The sequence below is a fragment of the Polyergus mexicanus genome, unplaced genomic scaffold, assembly GCF_030449975.1.
Source record: "Polyergus mexicanus isolate NDT 795.1 unplaced genomic scaffold, iyPolMexi1.0 SCAF_23, whole genome shotgun sequence".
In the NCBI taxonomy this organism is placed as follows: Eukaryota; Metazoa; Arthropoda; class Insecta; order Hymenoptera; family Formicidae; genus Polyergus; species Polyergus mexicanus.
The window spans coordinates 4,314,198-4,338,166 of NW_027223343.1; the positions used below are offsets into that span (position 1 = coordinate 4,314,198).

General features: G+C 33.4%; 1 protein-coding gene across 1 annotated transcript in view; it reads right to left on the minus strand.

Moving 5' to 3' along the window:
* Positions 1–544: 544 nt before the first annotated feature.
* LOC138942528 (trace amine-associated receptor 9) overlaps positions 545–23,969 on the minus strand; it is a 58,496-nt gene continuing 35,071 nt past the window's right edge. The window contains exons 7-12 of the mRNA XM_070312787.1: positions 20,862–21,016; positions 20,009–20,156; positions 6,735–6,989; positions 3,829–3,928; positions 2,367–2,495; positions 545–1,968 (exon numbers count right to left, since the gene is read on the minus strand). Of these exons, the coding sequence (XP_070168888.1) occupies positions 2,368–2,495; positions 3,829–3,928; positions 6,735–6,989; positions 20,009–20,156; positions 20,862–21,016 (786 nt within the window). The 3' untranslated portion in view covers positions 545–1,968; position 2,367. The remainder of the gene's footprint in view (positions 1,969–2,366; positions 2,496–3,828; positions 3,929–6,734; positions 6,990–20,008; positions 20,157–20,861; positions 21,017–23,969) is intronic.

Consider the following 23,969-nt stretch of genomic DNA (forward strand, 5'->3'; position numbering starts at 1 on the left):
GTTTCGTCAGAAGTTCCACTTTTTATCATTTCTCTGGATAAAATGCCTATTTCCCCCTAATGTCAGTGGAAGATAATTTCTTCTTATATACAAGAAGATTATATTCCGCTAACGCATAACGCTAAAACATGTACGGCATTGATTCCGTATTTCTCGTTTAAAGGAGAAATACTATTGCCGTTTCTTGGATATTCCGATGAATCTTTCGATAAATGTAGTTTTATACTAGTCTTCTATATATTTTCGTATTTAAAAATTTCTTAATTCTACAATTATATTACACTGGTGCAAAAGGATTATCACATCTGTCAAAGTTAAAAACAAAATTATTTCTGTAATAATTTAGCAAGTTTAAACACTTGCTTTAATATACTTTTTTTATATGAAAAGAAATTCTTCAATGATTTTCTTGTTAGAAAGATCCGAATTTTTTATTTTATTTAATATAAAATTGAAAAAGAAATTGAGAAAAACTTTATGCAAATTTTTCGCACACCTTTTACATCAGTTTAATATTTTCCATATATTTTTTAATAATCCGAACAAAAGCCCATGGACTTGTATTTTCCATTCAAATGCGTAGAAAGCCATATTATAATTAATTCAGGATTCATTTATTTGTCATAATTAAAATTACCAGACTTTCCATATTGTCTCATTTCCATTATGCTAAACAAAAATATGGTAATTAAATCGCCTTATAATACCATTATTGGAAGGAACTTCCTAGGAAACGTTGATAATTTGTTTCTAGTTGCGATACAAGATTTTTTACAGAAAGCGTAAGAACATTGAATTAAATATTTTTTTAATAAAAATGCAGGAACATTGTCATTATATCGTGTGCGCGTTCTCTTTGTTCGTTTATAATAAAAAACTCTACGATATTAAAAGAGTGATCTCGGATATTTGCACTCTTTTCATGCATTTCTTTGTCGGACTTTTTTCATGAAGTTTATATAACAACAATGTCTATGACGTGGATGTAAGGAATTATTGGTCGTATACCAATGAGCTCTTGAGCAAACAATTAGATGTTAAAATATATCTTCCTTTGAATTTTATTTTATCTATTCGACACGCGATTTTACGTCATTTAAAATCCGACTGCATCGCCAGTCCTGTTGCATTATAAGATGTTCAAAATAAAATAAAATTTCTTTCAGAAAGATTCAGTTAAATTAATCAAGAAGTGTCGAGAGAAGTACTGTGGATTTAGGATCTGTATTTTCAAACAATCATTTTATATTTTGAAAAATCGTAAAAAAAAAGTTAGTCGTAGAAGGAAGATCAATTATACGCCTGAGCGCACCGTTTGTAGTATGAACACTCACGCGTTAATAATTAATCGCGGAGAACGAGGTAAATGCGGGCGCGAATGACGTTAACACTCACAGAGCGCTCCGTCATGATTAAACATCTCCATGTACATCGTCGAAAGCAGCGCGATTAGTATCCCCGTCGGTGCCGTAATTAATTTCCGTAATCGATCTTGTCGCGCGACGAAAACTAATCGCTGTGTGTCGACACACGCTTCACGTATGCTCTCGTTTCGGAGCGTGAAATTCGCAATTATAACGACGAGGGCGCGGTGAGATCGAGCCTTCTTATGCGAATCGTGATGCGACAACGGTGCAATAGTATCCTGATTCGATATTATGATTCGCAATTAGTGCTTTACCGGTTCTAGATCTCGAACGAGATCTGGCAGGCTCCTGAAGCGCGCGTACTCGAAATGATGCCGTCGACCGTATCGATGATACTGGCCCAGCCCGACTGTCGCAACGCGCGAAAATCTCCCTCGTGCCAGCGAGGGTGCAGCGTTGTCCCGCGGATGTAGAGATGCAGACGACTGATATTGTGCCCATAATTGTTGGAGCATAGTCGGTTGCCGGCTTGCCGCCACGCTGTACTAACTGGCGTCGTCCGGAGATCCGTAATCCTCCGTCTGCGTGGCGGCATCTTTGGCTGGAAATCGCCATAGATATTTAATATCAGCAATTAACCTGATGAGAAGTGATTAGGAAAATGACTTGATTCTCGCAAATATAGGAAAATAAATCAATTATAGGGTATATTCTATGCAGTTCCGTTAAGATATTTGTAAAATTTTTTCACATTATATAGGAAAGTTTAATAAATCAAAGTATATAATATTTAAATTGTTAAATTATTAAAATTATTAAAGAATAACTTTTTGATGCATATGCACATATTTCCGTTAATGAAAAATTATTTGAAAATTGGTCAGAGGATCTCATTTTCAATTTTAATGCGATGGCAACGGATCTCGTATAATATTAGAGTAAAGAATAGCAGAACCGATAATGAATAATATAACAAAGGCATATATTTATGTGGCGCACCTCACGTGGATGCTACGTCGCCGTGTGCCATGTGTCCGGTCTCCCAAGGGAGTGGTGGCGGCGTATTCGCTAACGATAACGAGGAACAACGCGCCATTGAGCACCGTTCCATTGAGCAACGCTCCAAACCTGAAAAGAAAAATTTACGGATTTTGGAAGATACGTTTACGTTAACATTAACGATCACACATATTAACTATTAAATATAATTACTAATTACTTCCGCATAGCGTGAAATTCATTCGTTTACATTACGTTCGACAGTAAATTTGAAAACAAGTATGTAATTACGAATGTACAACTAATTTGCTTTTTTATTTGGCTTTCGTATATTTTGTTTTGATTTGCCGATAATTAGATATCACAACATATTGCCCGATACGATTTTATAATATTGTCAGGATATGATTCCGCAAAAGTATTTCAAGATAAAATTTTGTTAAGAGAACATTATGTTTATTCTTTAAATACATTTATGCTGATTAAAAAATAAAATGTATTAGGGACTTTAAAAAACGATTTGTTTTATATACAATAATATTTTATATTTTTTCTTTTTTTTTGACGTAGCTGAAGATTGAAAATATATCTCTTGCGATGTTCAAAATTAATGCGGAACTGATAAAAATTTAGCTGAATAATCTTATTGAAACTTCTTATCTTTATTTTTATTCTAATTTTGATATAATCTTTTGGCTATAAAATATCATCCCTGATATTTTAGCCAATCTATTTTCAATGTTAAATAATCCAAAGAGAATATGTGTGTAAAAGAATACGCGGAAACGAAAATTAAATGATGATAAAAGAATGATTGATAGTTTGTATGTTTCGCAGTATGTATAGATCATAATGTGGAAAATGTTGCAGCGTATTCAATAGCAGCAGCTGTAAGTCTGTTATGTTACATGCTCTTTCAAGCATGATTACGGCACAGTTCGCGTTTACGTGTGTGCGATGACATTGATTATTACTAGCGCTCGCATTAAATTTCCGTTTATGGATGTCACATAGAGCGCGAGAATGCAGTTAATTTTGATAATGGATGCTGTCAAAAGGCTGATTTGCCTCCGTTTAATTAATGCAAAATACTGATTATGTTAATCCCATCGCTGTCGGTATGAAATCATCAATGTAAACGGATTGAGTTTATTATAATTAACACAATAGATGAACGCAAAGATGGAAATCATATATGGTTAAGATATATTATCTTTTATTTAGATTACATTTTTTTGTTGGCAAGAAATCATATATGCGTGTGAGAGTAAATTGTGAATTTATTTGGAAATTCTGGCTGCGTAAAGGCATATCTGAACTCCAATATATACATTTCTGCCGTTCAAATATTAATCTCTATTGAGCCTGTTCTGCATATCAATATATGCGAAATTTAACGTAGAGAAATGTTCCCGATTGACTGACTTCGCTTTTAATGCGATATGACATCTGTTTAGCATACCTGATAGGTCGACACCGGCGATGCTGCAAACATCCAAGCCACCGGTGCTGGTCGCGCAGCAATGTTGCTTCGTTCCTAATGGCTTAGATCTGCACAGAATCTGCATATTAAAAAGAAAGTTAAACTTGTCCAAAGTATCAATCATAACGGTCACGTTGCATCGATGGTAGAAGAATGCCTGTCAGCTTGCATACAATAAATCAATCCAAGTAGGGTCGGATTTTGTAAGCTTTATTGATTACCTGTGCGAAGTCAAGATTATTTCCCGTGAGAACGGGGTAATAAATAATCACGACATTATCTCGAGGCCTTCCTGATAATCGAATATAGTATCACTTTATATTCATACGCTTGCTTATCATATAAATGTAAAGTAGTTTTAATTACGAGTGATGCGTATATCGGTACGCTTTTATAAACTTTGTGAGCACGTGATGCTCCGAAACAGGATACTTGGAATGCAATATCGATCCTCGAGGAATACAATTTGTCAGATATATATTTGTCTATTCAGACAAATTGTTATGAAATAAAGAGTTATTCTACCGTCAATAAAAATAAAATGTCAGTCATTTAGCTCTAATGTCTATTACTTAAAACTTACATTTAAACAATTACTCTCACAATTACGCGTTTTATTCAATATGTTACGGAATATATCTTTTTTCATAAATTCCGTTTACATTATAACTTCTTCTATAAGCGAAAGTATTTTTATAAATAATAATAAAATTCATAATAACCGTTGGAAAACATTTTTAATATTTTATATCTAATTGATTATGTTAGTTGATTAACGCATATTTATAAGCATTTATATACATTATTAAACGAATTATTATAATAACAAAGATGCATTTCGTCCCATTATTCCAAACGTAAAAAATTCTACGATATTTGCAATTCGTTTTAGAGTACATTCCTCGCGTGAAATCGTCTTATATAAATTTCATGGGCAATATCTAAGCCAGTAAAAAGCAAGATTCAAGCGCAATATCCGGCATATGATCCCCTGAATACTTGCACTGTTAAGAGCGTATTCGTATTTATGCAAAGTGATTCCCATAAGCCGGGGTGATCCATCGTTTTATCAAAACGTTAACGCATACATTATATTATCATCTGCTGTCAAAAAATTTAGTAGCTGCGTAAAAGTAAATTTTAAATTCTTCGCAAATCTCTATAATTCATTTTATAACGTATATGTCTTTGATATAAAATCATTTGCACATTTAACATGCGAAAAATTAATTAGCGTTTGACGAACAATTTCAAAATTGAAACTCGAATACGGGTTTAATTGCCACCTGGCAATTGCGCAATTCCAATAATCCGCCAATCGGTTTCCATTTTTCACAAAAACAGCGGGCGAACGTCTATTTCACTTGATACACCAGCAGTGGCAGCGTTTATCTCGAACAGATTCAAACTCGTTTATCGGCTATCAATCGAATGGTGGCGCGAGCCAGTTGTAAAGGAATACCGAAAGCTCTATACGCGTACATTTTGCTCGCATGTAGCTTCACATCCGGCGAATATAAGAGAGAGGATGCCGCGGTGCACTTCACGCTGCGATTAAAGATTTACTGCACGCCGACGAGCTTTTCGGAATTCATGGCCTGTAAAGTCGAAACGCCAAGATCTATGTGGCCGCCGGACTGAATTGTATGTGTGCGACGTACGATCTTTTCCCCTCGATTCTGCTGAATCCGAAAACAAAATTCAGCGAAGAAGAAGGGACAGCCGACCGCGATGCTGGATTCGTCGTGGAGAGAACATCGGGCGCGTTGCGTAACGCGTTTTGCACCGGATAAATCTTTTTTCCCGACAGGTACCCTGTTTAGTCCAGTGGGGCCAAGAGGGATCATGTTAAGCCGTTCGTCTTCATTCGTTCGTCGGTGAGGAGAGTCCGCCATCCTCCTCGAAAAATTTACTGATTCTGTAGCAACGCCGGGTGTACGATTGATTTCGCGGAATAAAGGGAGTGGAGCGTAAAATCGGAAGAAAGACGACGCGCAATCGTGATGTAACAAAAAGATAAAACGAACGGAGAAAAAGGAAATGGTAAACAAAAGGAAATACCACGTTCGCCTTGCAAATCTATCAAGTTTTCCTAATCGTATAAATTTCCTATTTTTTTGCACGGAGTAGAATATATTTGCGATTTTTTGCACTTAAAGGTATATTTAAATTCATTTGAATTATAAAATACAGAATATACAAGAGGAAATTTTATATTTTCTGATATATATAATTTTTATTAATAATCTTCGACGAAGATAACTATATATTTTGCTATACAAAAAAGATTTAAATTGTTGTTGTAATTTGCGATTTATTTTACGAAGCAGAAGGTGTGATCTTTTATTGCATGGGACAGAAAGAAAGAATTGTTTCTCATTTGCCTAGTGCATCGGACTGGCCTTTAATGAATGTTTGAAAACATGCTCCCGCTCGTAACGAGATTTATGCGAACTTTCACACGTGTAAAATAGTGTTTGCTACGACTATAACAGTCTAGTGTGTAATTTGCAAAAACCGGACGAGCTAGTTTTTTGGGACAAGCACAAAAAAGGAGAAACCATGTAAATTTAATTATTCTGCAATTGGACCAGAAATATAAAGCTTATCTTTATTTTTTATATATTAGAAAGTAAATGAAGTTTAATTTCAAAACTCAATCTAATTTAAAACTTTGCCTTTCTCAAAATAAAATTAGCTTTGTTAACTCATTTTCCTATTAAGATTTGTATGTTTTTTAAATATACAAATTCTATGTATTTTATATGTTTTTTAAACATACAAATTTATTTTGTATGTATTCTTGCTTATCATTAAAATAAATACCATGGTATTATCGTAAATAATAATTGATCCAAAATGTATGCATAAGCGTTTATGCTTACCTTAGTGTAAAGAAGCTCCCGCGAAATTCGGCGGAAATGATTGTTGAGCAGCCAATAGAGGAAAGGATTCCAAAAGCTGTTGGAGAGAGCCAGCCACGTGGCCAAGAAGTCGAGGAACGGTGGTGGCTTGCTTCCGGTGCAGGCTACAACGACTTCCTGAATTGTCCACGGTGTGACCATGACGATGAAACCTAAACTCATTGCGGCCATTGTTCGCGAGGCCGAAGTCGACAATCGTCTCTCGTGGGCAACAAGCTGAAATATATAAGACATCTTCTTTCGTAGTGCGCTCACCTTGTTTAGATGGAAATTTAAATATAGCTCTCCTCTCGATAAACCTACTTATACGATAAAGGAGAGAGTAAGCAGGCAACCGCTCTCTTTATTTGCACTGAATACCCAGACAATACAAATACCTATAATAAAAGTGAAGAAGCATCTAAAATATGTTCCAAGATTCCAAGACATTCTTTAGATATCTTTAAGATACTGTTTGCAGTTTGTATTGCATAAGCGGAAAACTTATTTCATCTTTAGAACAAACACAATAGCATCTAACATAATAAATACATAAATTTTGATTTATGTTATGATAAGAATGATTTAAATTTTGTCATAGAATATCAAAGTTAAATGAAACAAAGAAATCTATTTTTAATGAGATAGCGACGTTTCATTCTTCATTAAACATCCTTCTCAGACGATGGAACTCATCTTCTTAATTACTCTTTCGGCTAATAAATTTTAAAATGGAAAGTTGAGTTTTAACGTTGGCTTGATTACCGTCGACTTTCAGACTTTGTGTGATGCTTATGTTTAATTACGATGATTATACCGTGAGCAAAATTTGAACGAAAGATTAAACAAGACTATTTTCTCTTCATATTAAACTTTGAGCACAGAAAATGAAAAAAAAAAAAAAATCTTTTAAATCCTCTACTTTCTAATATAAAAATGTTAGGAAGTTTAATATTGTTACGGCCTTGCAAATAACCTTATTAAAGTTCAAAATTCATTCCATAAATAAGTTTTAAGTATGCGTCTCTTACGGTCACTGTTGATGTCCTAAATCTATAACGACCTGTTCTTCGATATTCTCCGATGCAATCGTTCGGAAAAGTAACGGCCCCACATTATCGATATTTTCTTAAAAGCTCACTAACACTAGTCTTGAGAACTTTCGCGGAATTTCTCAGATTATTGCAAGAGAAGTCAAATCAGATAATAGCGTTTATTTAATAAAATATTGTGTTAATTAGTGCTGTTCTAATGCGAGATAAAAGGATCGTTTTAGTCATTGGTTAAGCTTTTTGCTTATAATGAGATAAAATAATATTTTCAGAGAAGGAAAAGTTAAAGGATATTAAGAATTGGAAGCAACGCTTATATTTTTGAAAAGTTGCATCTATGATAACGAGGATTAAACTAACGCAAGAAAAGCGTGATTTTTTTTTTAGTCATGCTACGAATGCGTCACATCGTAGTCTCGGAATTATTAATCTCGAAGGCAGATGTAATGTCAAAAAAGATCCGGACGAATGGCTCTTAACGCAGAAAAGACTTGCCAACGCGTCTCAGGCTTGACTCGTCTTTTAGACCGGCTTGACACGGTTACGGAAGTCGCTAAGCGCTAAGCTCGTCAGCATCAAAGCCTCTCGTCTGGTGGCAGTAAAGGGATTACGAATCTGCTCGTTTAGCTGGATTCGTCCATTTCCACTTCCTTCCTCCGCTTTTCTCTTGCCTTCTCACTCAGTTCTCTTTCGCATTACTTTCTATACGGCACTATATATTGGTTCTCTTTACAAGTTTCGGGATTATGACGTTAATGCCTAGACAAGTATGACTTAAATCGGTAATAGTATGATTCTCTCAACATCCGGCAAAATCGATCAGGAGGATACAATAGTAGTAGTCGAGATACTTTCATACTGAAGGAGTATAGTTCTTTGACTTCTGTATATATTGAATCGTTTAAAAATTATATATAAGTAATATTGAATACATTCATTGCATACATACATTTTAAAATATTATTAAATATGCAGATTTACAGACTTTTGTTTATTATATAAAAATACAATAATAATTATGTAATATTTTAAGTGGCTTGAAGAATTTCTTATTCATTACTAGTATCCTGCGTTTTCTCTGTCTAGAAAAGTTGAATGGATTAGTGTAGAGGATCGCAAGATATACAGAATCCCGGAGAAAAGGTGGAGGTGAAGAAGACAAGAATCCAGACGAAAATGCCGTCCGAGCTATTAGCATATCATACTGGTGGCGGAGAGGCGAAGCGTGAGATAAACTATTCGATCGAAGTATTAGCATTCCGGTTCGATTTATCGTCCTAACTTTAGCGAGTGGAAAATCCTGGTGTTCTTTTTAACCTATCTCGTCTATATATCTATGACTATTCTTGCCAAGCTGACAGTTTGTTAAACTTTCAATAAGTTAGATTTTTAAAAATGTATTTTTTTTTTATTAGAAATTTTATTTTAGATTATGTACTTAAGCGGACTATTTCATCTATTTCCGATAGAAAACATATGACTTCGAAACAACATAAATTTCAAGATCTCGATACTAATATCACATAGCGTATTTCGTATCAAGCGTTTTTCATTCCATCGTTATAAAGCTCCACTTTATCGATGATCTGTATTTCGATGTTATGGAATTTTAAATTTACGAGTTTCCGGAGACATTGAGATTATCTATCGTCGTTGCATAGCAATTTCGAAAAAAAGTTGGAAGATATTTTGAATTTCATACAAAGAAAATGAAATCCGTCGAAGGGAAAGAATTGACGATGTTTACTGCAATATAATCTATAAGATTATCGAATGTTTCTATACATTGCAGTAATTTCAAAGCAACGCGGATACGATATTAAATAAAAGGACGATAGGATATTAGAAAATGTGTTTGATATTTTTTTTATTTCTTTCCTCAAATTAGTATGCTGCAAAATGTTCAAATTGATTAATCAAATTAGTAGTTAGAATTAGTTAGCTAGAAAATATATTAATCCATTTATTTATCTGGAAAATAAAAATACGTTTTAATTCTTTTTTATAACATTTATATAAAGAATAAGAGGTGCTATATATTTTTGTAATTATATATACATACGTCTACTTACACATTGTCGTAACTGCATAAAAAGAAACATATGTAAGAGTAATTAAGATTTGCAGCTCTAGATGAATAATTACGAAATAAGCAAGCTTTTAACACGGTTCATGATTCTACGAATAATCCTATTGTCGCAGGAGATGGCGAGGCATAAAATGCACCGTAAAATTTACATATCTCTCCACGTGCCATTCGCAAAATGTGCGCATTTACAACAATGCGGACATTGTTTCTGTCGTATGCATGGTGCTACAATTTCATAGCAATTCACGATATGCGGATATACACATTAAAGAGATTATCTATGAAAATGATTATATATGGAAGTGTTTGTACAATTATCTAAATTTCTTAAACAGCCATTCTGAAAAAATTATTTTTAAAAATGTGCATTATACAATTGCATTACACGACACATATGACATTAATTCAAATCAACAATATATTTTAACACAAATATTATTTAATAAAAACTTTGCGAATAAAAATGATATTTGTATGTAAAAAAGCTTTAATTACGTTAGTCAGATTGACATTGTTACTTTGTATATATTTGCAAACTTTACAAATATAATCTAATTATCGGATGTATCATATAGTTACATGTAGTTGATGCATTATATATAGCATGTTTAACCGTTCCATCGAGAATGTCCGCGCAAATAATTATAGTCGGTAATTAAATTCACGTTAATGATGATCGTATATTTAATGAGAATAACATTCAATCTCCTCTTCAACGCGAATCTCTCCACGAGAGGTTATATCGTTAGTATATGAGCGATTAAATCTTGCGCTATTCAGTTCATTCAATAGCGAACAATGATTACACGCACCCACGATGATTTCTGTCTCACTTTTTCACTTTTTTTCTTTTTCTGCTGTTTATTATATTTGGAATTTCTAGTACGTATGCGGAGAAGTATACATGTCTTTTTGGCAAAAATAAAATCTGCTTTGATGAAATAATTTCAGTGATAAAGATAAGCAAAAACTGCATATACAGCATATAAGATTATACAAGATGTTTTACTTATCAAAAAGGCATTCGGATTAAGGGGCTATAATGGGCGTACTTATAATATAGCAACGTGAATGTAATACAGGTAAATTTTCGAGAAAAAATTTATTCGTAAATAAGTTTGATTAAAAATCCGACTTTATTGTTTGCGTCAACCAGCTGCAGTCCGATGACGGGACTAGCGTAGCATGCAATCTTGGATGCTGTACATGCATGATTTTTTGCCACATCGTGTAGCTCTTCAATTGCTGTTAGACAACCGTGATTCGCACGTATATGCACGTATATTCAGTGTCCGTCGCATTTCGTGTTTCCAGCTAAAATAATCAAACGTGTTTAGCAAAGAATCTGCATTAAATTTGGTCAAAAACTCGATGATATGTAATCAGAGACAACTAAGAAGATACAAAAGTTGGATGCTTTTTGATCAGACCTCGTATATGATAAATATTGCCAGAGATATCGTTTTCTTTCTTAAAATCTTTTGTGAATGTTTGCCTCTATCGAAAGTTTTTTTTATCGCTGCATCATCGTGAATTATTTCCTGTTTTTTCGACAAAAAGCATTTCCATTGAAATCTCCCGCAAATTTCCGGATAAATATTCGTGTCGGCGAGACTTATGAGATACTTTCGTGTAAATTGTGCTTAAATTACAAGTAAACGACGAAGATCGTGGTGTGAAGAGTAGGTGGAATTAATAAAGGACTCCAGCGCTTGTTCTTTTTTTTTCTTGCTTCATTGTGACGGAAGTAAGCCGACGGCGGCTCGTATGCATCCGCTCTTATCACACCACTAGAGTCTAGATGGTTACGCGTGAATTTACTGTCGAGAATTTCCCTCCTTCCCTCCCTCTCTCTCTTTTACTGACAAATGCGCGAGGAAAAATAAATAAAGTCTCATAAACGCCGTTCTGAAAGACATCATAGCTGTTAGTTACGGCGCAGGCCACATCTAGGAAAAGAGATTTTAAGTGGAAAATGCTTTCCCACCGCGAATACGGGAACCGGCATCTCTGACACAAGAAGGATTATAACATCTCCCACAAGTATAATCTTCTTACAAAAATCTATTTTTTTGCGCTACAAAAAATATGTACCATAATATGTAAAAGAGACTTCCGGTATTTTCCATTTGTCAATAAAACTAGAAATCGCATTGTTATCTTGAAATGCTCTGCTGCTAGAAAACATTTTATATACTTAATGATTTCTCAGATAAAATTATGTATATCGTAAATTAATATAGTTTATGTATGATTTAAACTAATTAATAGTTTCAATATATTGGGCACTTTTGAGAATAAGTTCAACTTGTGTGTTTCGAGAACGCATTCGAAAATATATTTTGAGAATGATACAACGTATATAATCGAACTACTATTATAAGTGTTGCATAACACGATTTTTTTCTAGTATATTAAAACGTGCTTCTGAGCATCGTAATACTTTATAGATAGATTCTCTCTCAACGAAAATCTCTTAAGCGATTCTTTTATCTATATTACATAGGATAAAACAGTTACGTATATACCTTGAATAAAAATATTGCTTTCAAAATCTGAAAGGGCGAAAAATGTGGTTAAAGAATATTGTTAATGACAAAAAATTATTTTAAATATCTATGTTCTAATAATGATTAATTGAAAAAAAAAAAAAAACATTTTCTAATTGATCATGAATTAAAAGAATTGAAAAATAATAATTGTTTATTAATTTCAACATGTTTTACATTTTTTATATCTTTCTTTTTAGCAACTAATAATAAAATAATTTTGTAACTATTCTGACTTTCGAATAGGATGATATATATAAGATGTGCTTTTTATCTGTAAGATATATAATATCATGAAAAGCCACGGAGGTAAAACGGATAAAGTAGTATTGAAAATGAAGCGTTAATGAATAGAATCGAGTAGATGAAGAAAAAGGGCAGACGGGGAGGGAAGTAATCATCATCGGGATAATCCTTGATGTGGAAATCTGCGAATTCAGTATGAAGTCTCGAACTTATTTGATTTCTCATTTGATTCGTTCCACCTCGTTATTCCGCGATAAGTAGGAGCAGCGTAAGGTAAAAAACGAACAAAATAGGATGAAGAAATTGAAGACGGTTTTAGAATCTTTTGGCTGCTCGGTGACCGTATGATATCTCCGCGAATTTCAAATGATCTGTTAGATTCGACGTCGTGACCTGGATATTATCCAACGTCGCATTTTAATTTCTTGTATACTTTTTCATTTAAATCGAAGATTTCAATTATTGATACTAGTCATTAAAATTTAAATCGTATTTAAGCATTAAATTTTTAGCTCTATGAGCAAGTTTTCTTATATATAAATCATATTAAAATCGTATTGATTCCCAGATAGTAGGTTCCTCAGAATCTCGGAATTAGCATCATTATTATATTCCAGTATTGCATTAAAAGTTGCTTTTTGTCTTTAGTTTATCATCGCGGACCTGGTTATATTACTTTAACAGTATAGTAATACACAATTGTGTACGTTTTTATTAGAACAAAGTGGCCATTTGAAACTATCGAACGCTCTTTTTGATATACGATCGGTAACTTTGCACTCAGCTATAACGCCCCGCGATGATTCGATTGAAGTAAATGATTGCTACTCCTACTATAATGCTTAAAAGTTCTTAAAAGAGTTCTAAGAAAAATTTATAAAGTAACAATAATTTTATATGATGGATGTAGAATATATATTGCACACTGCACAATTGAAAACTTTTTAAATTTTGTTAATTATTTATAGATTATAAGACAAATAAGATCTTTTCTGATTTTTGTATTTTTTTGGGGCATTTTCCGAAAATCTTACTTAAAGAGAAGTTTCACAGCAGTGCATTAAAAAGACACAGTAGATTAGTTTTCTTAAACAATAATGTTTTTATTTGGTTTAAGTCTACAACTTATTTATCGAAATTTTATTTTTCCTCTATCATACATCCCAAGAAAATCAATAGCGGTTTGAAAATTGAACAATATCCAATAACTAGATATAAGAACCTCGAGTATAAGAAAATTGTAAAGACGCAAGCTATCAAAAAATATTATCGCCGCACAAATAAGAATAACATAAAATATCCGGCAAATAATCTAGGCACTCAATAATATCGTTATATTATACAAAGAACATGGTAAACGAAATACAATGAATAGTTTTATCATTTTAGAGAGAGAGAGAGCCCCCGATTTTTAAAATTTTGGTTATTTATGTCTAATTAAAAAAATTCATGCGGTATCGTTAATTTCTAGAAATGAATTTACTTAAACGATATTATAAGATTATTATAACGCGTATTTGGATATATAGAATTAGCGTACCGATTCATTACATGCGTTTATCTCGATTTATTTGTTGACAAAATTTAAATACAAAATGGACAATGGCTTTCATTTTTGTTTCTTTCGAATAATAGAGGGTGCTTTTCTTCCTTTCCTTTTGTATAGGATTTCTCACACATCGGCGGAAGATGCCTTTAGAAGACATTACCGCATCCATTGACCTATATAAGGATCATGGACCATAAAAAAAGAAGACAGAATGATATAGGCACGACCGGATGGCAAGTTACTTATAAATAAGCCGGTCCCGACATTTTCCATTAACAATAACGCCCATTGGCGACCAAGTTTTTCTTAAAAAACGCAAAACAGATTGCTATTATTTTTGTATGCAAGCATTTTCATCGGTTGATCGACGAGACAGAAAACAATGTGAAATAAAGTGGCGTGACCTAACGGTGTCGCGATATAAAGTGCTTGATTCTAAAAGTTTGAAAACCGCTAAAAAGTTGTTGCCATAAGAGAAATGGGTCGCAATGGCGCTCTGCGCAAAATAAAAAAGAATGGGTACGCGACGAGTTCTATTTCATTTTAATGAAGATTTATTCACGTTGGTGGTATAAAAAAAAAACACTTGCCCATTTTTTTTAAATTACACAAAAAACATTACGCTTTTATAAAATTTTAATATAAATTTCTACATAAAATTTTTCTATTTTGAAATATTAGAACATTCTTTTATTTCAAATTTAAAATTTCAGCTAAATATATTTATTTAATTAATAATTGTGAAATGATTTTTATGTTTAAAAATCAGATACTAATATTATATTAGGTTAATGGAAACATCATAAGAAAAATTAACTATATTAAAAATACACATAAGAAAAAAAGATATATATATATATATATATATATATATTATAGAATCAAATTGAAATTTTATTATCTGATTCGTATTTGTCGGCTTTACAAAAATATGCGCACGTGTAGTTTTTATACTGGAACCATATTATATATGAAAAAGATCTTAATTGTGCAAATCTGTAATTGAAGTGAATATACTATTCAATTTAAGCACATAAAAGTATTTTACTACTTTATAACAAAAGCAGCAGAATTTTTCCAACATTATTGCAGTGTTGCGATGACAACAGAATTTAAGAATATTACGAAAAAAGAAAAAGGATATGTTTGCGCTGTTTGATATATATGCGTGTTGTGTGAAAGACGTGTCTGATGTAATATTTCTCTTTATCCTTTTAAACTTCTTTCTGCCTTTATAATGCGGATTTGCCAGCAAGTGTAGTGCAAAATGCGATAAACACGATGTTTTCCTAAATTTCGTCAGAAGTCGAATAAATTTTATTACCCAATAGTTTTTGAAGTATTTGTTAAGAATTGAAATAATTTGTTCGAAAGATATAAATACATCTGTTCTGTCTTAATAATTACATCTCCAAATAATTGACGTAAAGGGCTGATTCTTCATTATACACATATATAAACTCGTTCGATTAAGCTCGGACATTGACCCTGACATAAAGAACGTCGCTCGCCAGAAGTGATTCCCCGATTGTTCGAGACATCGTCATTGGGAGTTTCTCTCACTCTCCCGCCTTTGTTCTGTAATTCCCTATTCTGTCTTCGCGTTGTGCACTTAACCCATTTTGTCTCGAGGTCCTGCCTACCCGGAAAATACGAGCCGGTGGAGAGGAGTTTATTAACGATCCGTGGACTCTCGACCGATTAAGGACCGTTTTGCGATGGGGTGCGGAAGCGGACACGCGCTTTAATACGCGTTATGTGCGCTCGTGGAGAGTCTGGGTGATTTTTCTTTTCGGATGTGCCCGGGTCCGGACCGTATCGTGCTCGTATCGGTTCGTTATACTGACATATCGCACGAGCCAGGAATTTATCGACGTGCTGTGCTAATGCGCCATTATTTCGCGCGCGCGAGAGGAATCGCCTAGGAAGAGACGCGTGACAAAAATCTTCTTGGCGACGGCATAGCAGAAATAGCGCGCGACGCAATTGCTATGAAGGCCGTCACTTAAACTGGGTTAATGATCGCGACGAGATGATTTATAATCATTAAGCCTTTGCGAGCATTCGTGGTATTTGAGGGTGATTTTTCAGTATTTGGGGCATAGTAGATTAGACAAAGCGATAATTTCTAATATCGATTTTCTTTTGGCTCGCATTAAAGTGTTAAAATTTTTAAAGACATGACATAAATTGCGCGAATGTGTCGTGTATGTGGACGTTTGTAGGATGACTCGGCACGGCCGCCGCTTTTCATTGTGATAGCTCGATTGATAAATTTAAAATCGATTTTTCATAAAACAGATTATCATTTTTCGCGATGTTTTAATACCCGCGTAGAATTATCGTCACATAAATCGCGTCACAATAATCGTGTAAAATTTTAGTTGAAAAAAGATAGATTGTTGACAAATCCCTTGATTGTTGCGCTATTCTTTTAAAACTTGAAATATTTAAAGTGTATTAAAATTCAATTTAAATATTCAGTTAAATAAAATACACAAATTGAATTGATTCTTGAAGAGAAAAATTTAGGATGGAACGCATCGTTTGTGAGGAAAGAACGGCACGAATTTCTTTGAAAGCGTTTCTATCAGGTTTCGATTGACTTAATCGACACGCCTTTAATTTTCTTGATTTATTCAGGTCTTAAACGCTCGATTTCATGGTTCTAGAGAATCGGTGAGAGGACTTATTCGGCATCGAAACTAAAATTTAGACATAGATGGAGATAGAATTATTGGACTCGAAGTTAGTCGAATAGAAGTTTCGAGGGATTCTTATGGTTGCGAAACTAGAATTATCTTAATATGGAACTTTTGAAAAATATCCACTTTTATTTCTCTTGATGACTTCTAAGAAGACTTTCAATTGTGACGACGTATTGCAATGACTTGCACGAGTAAAATATAAGTTAATTAACATAATATAAGTATCCACTTATTGAAAACTTATTTTTTTGCAAGGTTTTAAGATATATAGATAAAAAAATTCCTCTCTTTATTTTTACATAAAAGATATATTAAAGGAGATATTTTTACATAAAAGACATTAAAGGAGATAATCTTATTGCGACGTAATATGTACATAAGAGCTCCTTTAATCCTTCCTCCTTGTCGATATCATGAGATAAGATCACTTAATACAGCGCAAATACGAATGACAGAACATGACATGGAAAAAAGGTGAAATAAACAAGTGCACCTAGTGGGAACAAGGTCGGGATTCTCTGGTCTCTTCGCTGGACGGCTCTGGCTAATGTCAAGATAAATGTGATTTCCTGGAAACGGAATGGGGAACACGAGGCGACGCGGGGGCGCAAGAAGAAAAATATTGTTTGCCGCGAAAACTGGGGCGCACATCCTGAAGAAGGGCGTTAGTAGTGGTTCGATCAGGGTGGCGGGGGTTGAGATGGAAGAAGCCAAAAGCTCGTCGACTCTCATGCCGGAGTAGCTTGCCAAAATTTCCAAGGCGTAAGGTTCGTTTTTAGAGCGAAATTAAGCGGAGGAAGTTTTTAAAATAGGGTTACTTAAATCAGGTCATATGAGGATTCTCTTGCATGACACGAAAGAAAAGCGCAGCGAAGTCTATAATTTGCGATCCGTTTCTCGATGTATTTTCACCGACGAACGGTGTATTACTTATATGCGAATATTTTTGCAGGAGAAGAGCACGCTGTTTTCTTTTTTTCTTTTTCATTCATGATATTATTTTGCTTGTACACTCGTTATTTTTCTACAAAAATTAAAAGCAACTATTTATTAAAGAATTCAAAGGAACATATAATCTTATATATGTATGACTATTCTCTTTAAATTTCGAACTATAATTCTGACGGAAGAATATTCTTTAAAGTACCTTTATTTATTGTAAGAAGAAATTGAAAGTAGAAAATATGGAAAGAATTTGGTGTTACGACTTTCAAGCTTTTATATCTTTAATATAATAAACATTGAGTTGTAACTAATGTTAAACGTAAATTTAAAAAAGTAAATATGCAAGCAGTCTGATCGTTATCATTTCGCCATGCTCGCCGCAAGGCAATTATTCTCGATATAAATGAACACATAGCGATTTTCTGAATTCCATTTATTATCGGAGGATCTGAGCAGCCAATGTTATCATGTTTGTATTTGGTGTATATTGAGCTTTCGCAACTATTTTCCGGGAAGTGGTAGATCCACGATCGGGGTCAGTGTTGCCGCCACGATCGCTCAATGTCTGACGAATAGCTTTAGATCAACGAGGACAACCTTAGGAGCTCGTTATCGTGGATGAATTCAATGCATCGCAGGCGACATCAAGCCATAGCGAATTCAAGCGATGCCGGCTTAGTCGTGTTCAGACCATCCATCTTGCTTCGGACGTTTGTCCTCCCGGTAATGTCTAAGATATCGGTCCAAAGAGGCATCGATGCGGGTTTTATCGATAAAAGTTGCGCGTCTTTCTGTGATTACTACAGATATTTACGATCATTTCTCCAATGATTGACAGTGCAATGTTATTGTAGATCGATTACATAGGACCATTCGCTTATTCAAGTCTTTTGATAAGACATAAGACTGGATAAAGCATGAATTTGATAGATCATTACGATAAGTTATCGCAATACGAGAGATCGAATTCGAGAAATAAAATAGTATATTCTGCGGGATACAATAATTTTTACATTAGTTTTTCTAATACTAATCTTGTAGACGAGACACACACACACACACACACACACACACACACACACACATATATATATATATATATATATATATATATGTATAGATGTAGATGTGATACTTTAAATTTGATATAAAAGTTATTTCTTCGCATAGAAAAAAATTTTCTCACACTGTTGCTGAAAATGTGTCGATTGATATATGATAATTGATGTCTTGTATAAAGATATGAGATAACTCATTGTATATATATAAATGATTAATATTCACGCTCATGATTATATCGCCCTGCGATATTCTAATACCGCCTTTAACGGAATTTCTGTAACGCGCCAAAACAGCTACTTCGTTGGCGTCTTCGTTTTAAGAAATATATACCGGTGGCACGATCGGTCGATTTTTCTTTATGCCAACTGTCGTCGAGTTTATTTGCGAGACACTTCTCATCTGAACCTTTTACACGTGTATGTGTCCGTAGCTGTATGTTGTTCAATAAAATTTAACGGATTTGGAAACTAGTCTACGAGTTGCTGCCTTTCGCGAGAATGCGCTGGAAAATCTTTCGTAAACTCTTGCATAAAGTTCCTCGATATATTTGCTTATAAGCTTTATAATTTTGTTGCATAATTCTTCGAAGAATTGCAAATTTTAAGTGAATGTCGAATTGTGTGGAAAGTTTTAAACGTGCCTGTTGAAGATAATCTTATATATTCCTTTTTCAGCAACCAGCAATCAACTTAGTAATAACAGCATTGATAAGAATGCAGATTTAATTGTAAAATTAATATTATTCAGTTAATTTTAAGCTTTAATACACATGTATGTGAAATTCTTAGCAAAAGTAAAAAACATTTGATAAAAATAGTATCGGTATTAAATTCTTTGTAACTGCCAAGGATAAAAATGGCAGCAAGTAATCTTTAATTTGTAGAGTGCCAATCGCACAATGCATGGTTACGTGACAATTTTCATACGTATCCGATTGTTCGTCGACAGCAACATTATTTCTATTTAATGTTTCACGGAATTGCTTTGCCAATTGTTGTTAAACAAGCTTGCTCGTCGGTCCGCAGCTTATTCACAAAGCGAATGAACTTGACTTACCCTCTCTATATGGCCGCCGCTAACGACTTCCGGCGTGTTGACGCAGACTACTCTTTTTAAGCGTAGTTTGTTAACGTGGAAGGCCGACCCGTAGCAATACATCAGCACCATCGTCGTTGGAAAATAAAAACAGCAACACGCCAGGATTCTGAAAGAGGAGATATAATAAAGAGCATTTTCCGGTACAGAAGAGCGGTATTTTGCGTACCCGAGCAAATGTATGAAACGATGCAGTGGAAATAATATCACGCGTGTAATATAAAATCGTAATATGAAAACAGATTCACAGAAGTAAACTATGCAAAATTGATAATACGTGCATGAAGTTTATTAAAGCTAGATCAAAGAGACAGTTTCGCGATACATTTGTTTCAATTCTCTCTCTCTTTCTTCTTGAATTAATAAATTAATATACTTTACAATATTACACTTTGCTCTTTAATTTATGCCGAAAATTGAATTTTTTTTCGTCTTTTACAGCAATGTTTAAAGAAAAGCCGCGATATAAATAGATAATTTATAAATAAATAATTTTGATAAATAGATAATGTAAACTAACATGAGGCGAAAAGCAATTTCTTAATTTCCAACGCGATCAAATTATTACGGCCTTTCGAACGATCTTTCATATTTAACCGGCTTAGAGAGAGATGGGAAGGGAACATTTAAATACGGATATCACTATCTTTCACAGTCGATCGCCTCGGGTGCATCTTCCAAGACGATCAGCCATGACGATCCTCTCAACATTAAATTGCAATTGCCCGCGATTGATCACCGGTGTGGCGACCAAACGCGGCAAGCCAGGATCGTGAAACATCACTCTTATCATCGGCGTTCGCAGTGGCGATACCTAAGGGACGCCCTAGCGAAGAAGGGATCGCAGGCAAGAAGGCCAGACCCATTGAAGTAGTAACCGCCTCTGGGGAGCACGAGAACCCCAAAGATCGCCACGCTCGCTATCCAGGTGGTCGACATCACCGCCACGCAACCCTGCCGCATGTAATACTGTGTCAACATAGACAGAAAACGATCACTCTTTCTCACCGATACGCCAAGCATGTTATAGATTTGATATGCATGTATATGTGGTGTTTGTGTATACATGATATGCCTATTTGTACATCTCTCTATGCAGGAGTTTGTTTGTGCACATTCAGCGTTTTATGTACATATCGTGGACTGTTTACTTAAATGATTACTGTCTGCTATTTTTATCAAAACTTTCAGAGCGAATATTGCAATTTCCAATCGTGACTATACGTTTCAATCAAAAATCTAATACCAGTATACGTATTAAATAAACAAATATATATGACAAAATATATATTCGCAAACGTATAAATATATTGAGCAATTTTATTATCGATTAAAGCAAAAATGTATACAAATAATCTTGTGTTTAAAAATATATTTTATTTTGAATATTAAAATAAAGTAAAGAAACATACTAAGTTTGCCAAAGTAAAGAAACATACTTAAGTTTGTCAATTCTAATCCGGTTTTCAATATGTTCTTTGAATATACATCTTAAATAAGATGTATATCTTAAATATTTTCATATTTTATAAGAGTATCTTATTAAATTTATTTATTTAGTAAACGTAAGAGAAAGAGAGAGAGAGAGAGAGAGAGAGAGAGAGAGAGAGAGAGAGAGAGAGAGAGAGAGAGAGAGAGAGAGAGAGAGAAAATATGAGAGAGAAGGAGAAAAGGAAAAAGAGATGGGAGAGAGAGAATATAAAAATTATAAAGTTATAAAGTTATAAACATTAAATTTTTGCGAGTTGGAATTTTTCAAAGTTTCTGCTTGGAATTAAAAAACTCTATTAATATTGAAAGTTGATTCTCGATTTGCATCATGTCGATTTCTTCTATGTTTTTAGACACATTGCATCTTTAACGAACTCACTTTCCACCTGAGCAAATCTCTCAACAAATAAAAAGAGCTCTCTGGACTGGTTTTATCGACGGTCCATTTTTACGGCACAAACCCAGTGTGTTAAGTATTATCGAGATTAGGTGAAGCTCGTTCTGATCTCGAAGAACGATCAGCGGGAATGACACTCGACCCTACTATTCCCTGAGCAGGAAGAATCGATGCTTGTTCGATATCTTCTATTTTTATTTGTTGTCACAGATGTGAAAAAAGAACAGATCCGCTAACTCAAAAATATTGAAAAAATATTAAAACGTCTTAAGAAACGCTATTGAAATATTACACACGAAATTTATTCATAAGAACATAAAAATTCGAGAATGAACAAATTTTTATTCCAAAGAATTGAATATCTATTATTTGAATTATATGAATAGTTTAATATTATATATATATATATATATTATAACTGAAAGATTGCAAAAAGAAAACCAATGTGAATTGTGATTATATAAAAGTCACACTTATAATCATAAATGGCACTTAAAAAAATACTGACGTAAATAATGAAATCGTACATAATACAGATGCCATCTTAGATTTGAGAGATGCATAGAACAGTCGCGAGATACATTCTGAATTGTAAACCGTGAATTCTAAATTTCTAAAAATATCATCGAATATATTATCGACTCATGCATAAATGCTATAACAGCTGATATTCGCTATATATTGCAGAAGTAACAAAAAGGTAAAGACAAAGTCTTGCTGTAAACTTTGAACTAAATGTGGCGGAATATTGCACTAAATATATAGATAAAGCTAATGTAAAACAAGATCCAATTTTCAAACTAACACAATAAGAGCATATAAAAGTATAATAAGAACAATTGCAAATGTTAATGTAATATAAAAGATATTATAAATATATTGATAAATGAAAAAAGAATTATTGGTTTTCAAAATCGCTGAGATTTCGATTTCCGAAATTATTAAAAACAATGAGGCAAATAATTAAAAAACTATCATAATTAAAGAAAAAAAGGAGAAAGAGAAAATTAAATTCATGAAATTTTTCTTTCTCAAAATTGATAAGAAGCAACAGTTTCTAGCAATTAGACGCAAAAAAGATAGAAGCGAGGACTGTTAGAATTCGATGAGCGACTGAACGTTCGATAGGCGGAAAATTACAGAATGAATGGAAGACACGATTCAGCGATTCATCGGATTTTTCGCTTTGACTTCCGATTTTTATACATTTCTCATTTTAATGATTACGCAAACAGAAATTTTATTATAACTTTGCTGTATTGTCCAATACATTTATGTTGGAAAAAAGAACGAATCGAGACATAGCAACGTTGTTAATATTAATATTATAATTTACAATAAAAGATGCATTTTCTTATAAATGTAAAATAATATACATATGTTTATTGCATCAATATAGATTTACATTGATATATCCGTGAGTCTCCAAATTGTTAAGTAAAATCTTAAATAAACCAAAACTTTTGATGGATATTATTTGAGAGACGCGATATTTATAACTTTAGTATAAAAAATAGTAATCAACGTACATATAAAAACAGAAAAAATATCTGCAAAGTAAAAAAATTATCGTTTCATAAATTACAATGATATAATGGTTAAATTATCAACGTATAGGAAATCGCACTCTTTAAAATATTGTCGGTAACTTTGTCAATAATATATATATATATATATTGAATGGTCCAGAATCATCTTCCATTCAATCTTTATTTTTAAATTGAAATAATTTCTTTTTTGTGGTTGCCTATTAGTCAAAATATTTTCATCAGTCAAAACATTTCTAGTTAGCATCAATTTATCTTTATTTTATCCTCTCTTTATTCAAGTTAAATTATTTATTTCTAACTGTGGTTGAAAATTAGTGATATGATAATTTTAAACTATCCTATATATAGATTTCTCTATTCTTACATAGATTTCGTCCCATTTATGTGATTCATTGTTATGGACGTTGGAATAGAGAGATACGGTGTAGGTGAATGAGAGGCCGCGGTGGCACTTTGCATTCTGATGCGCTTTTAAATCTCCTCT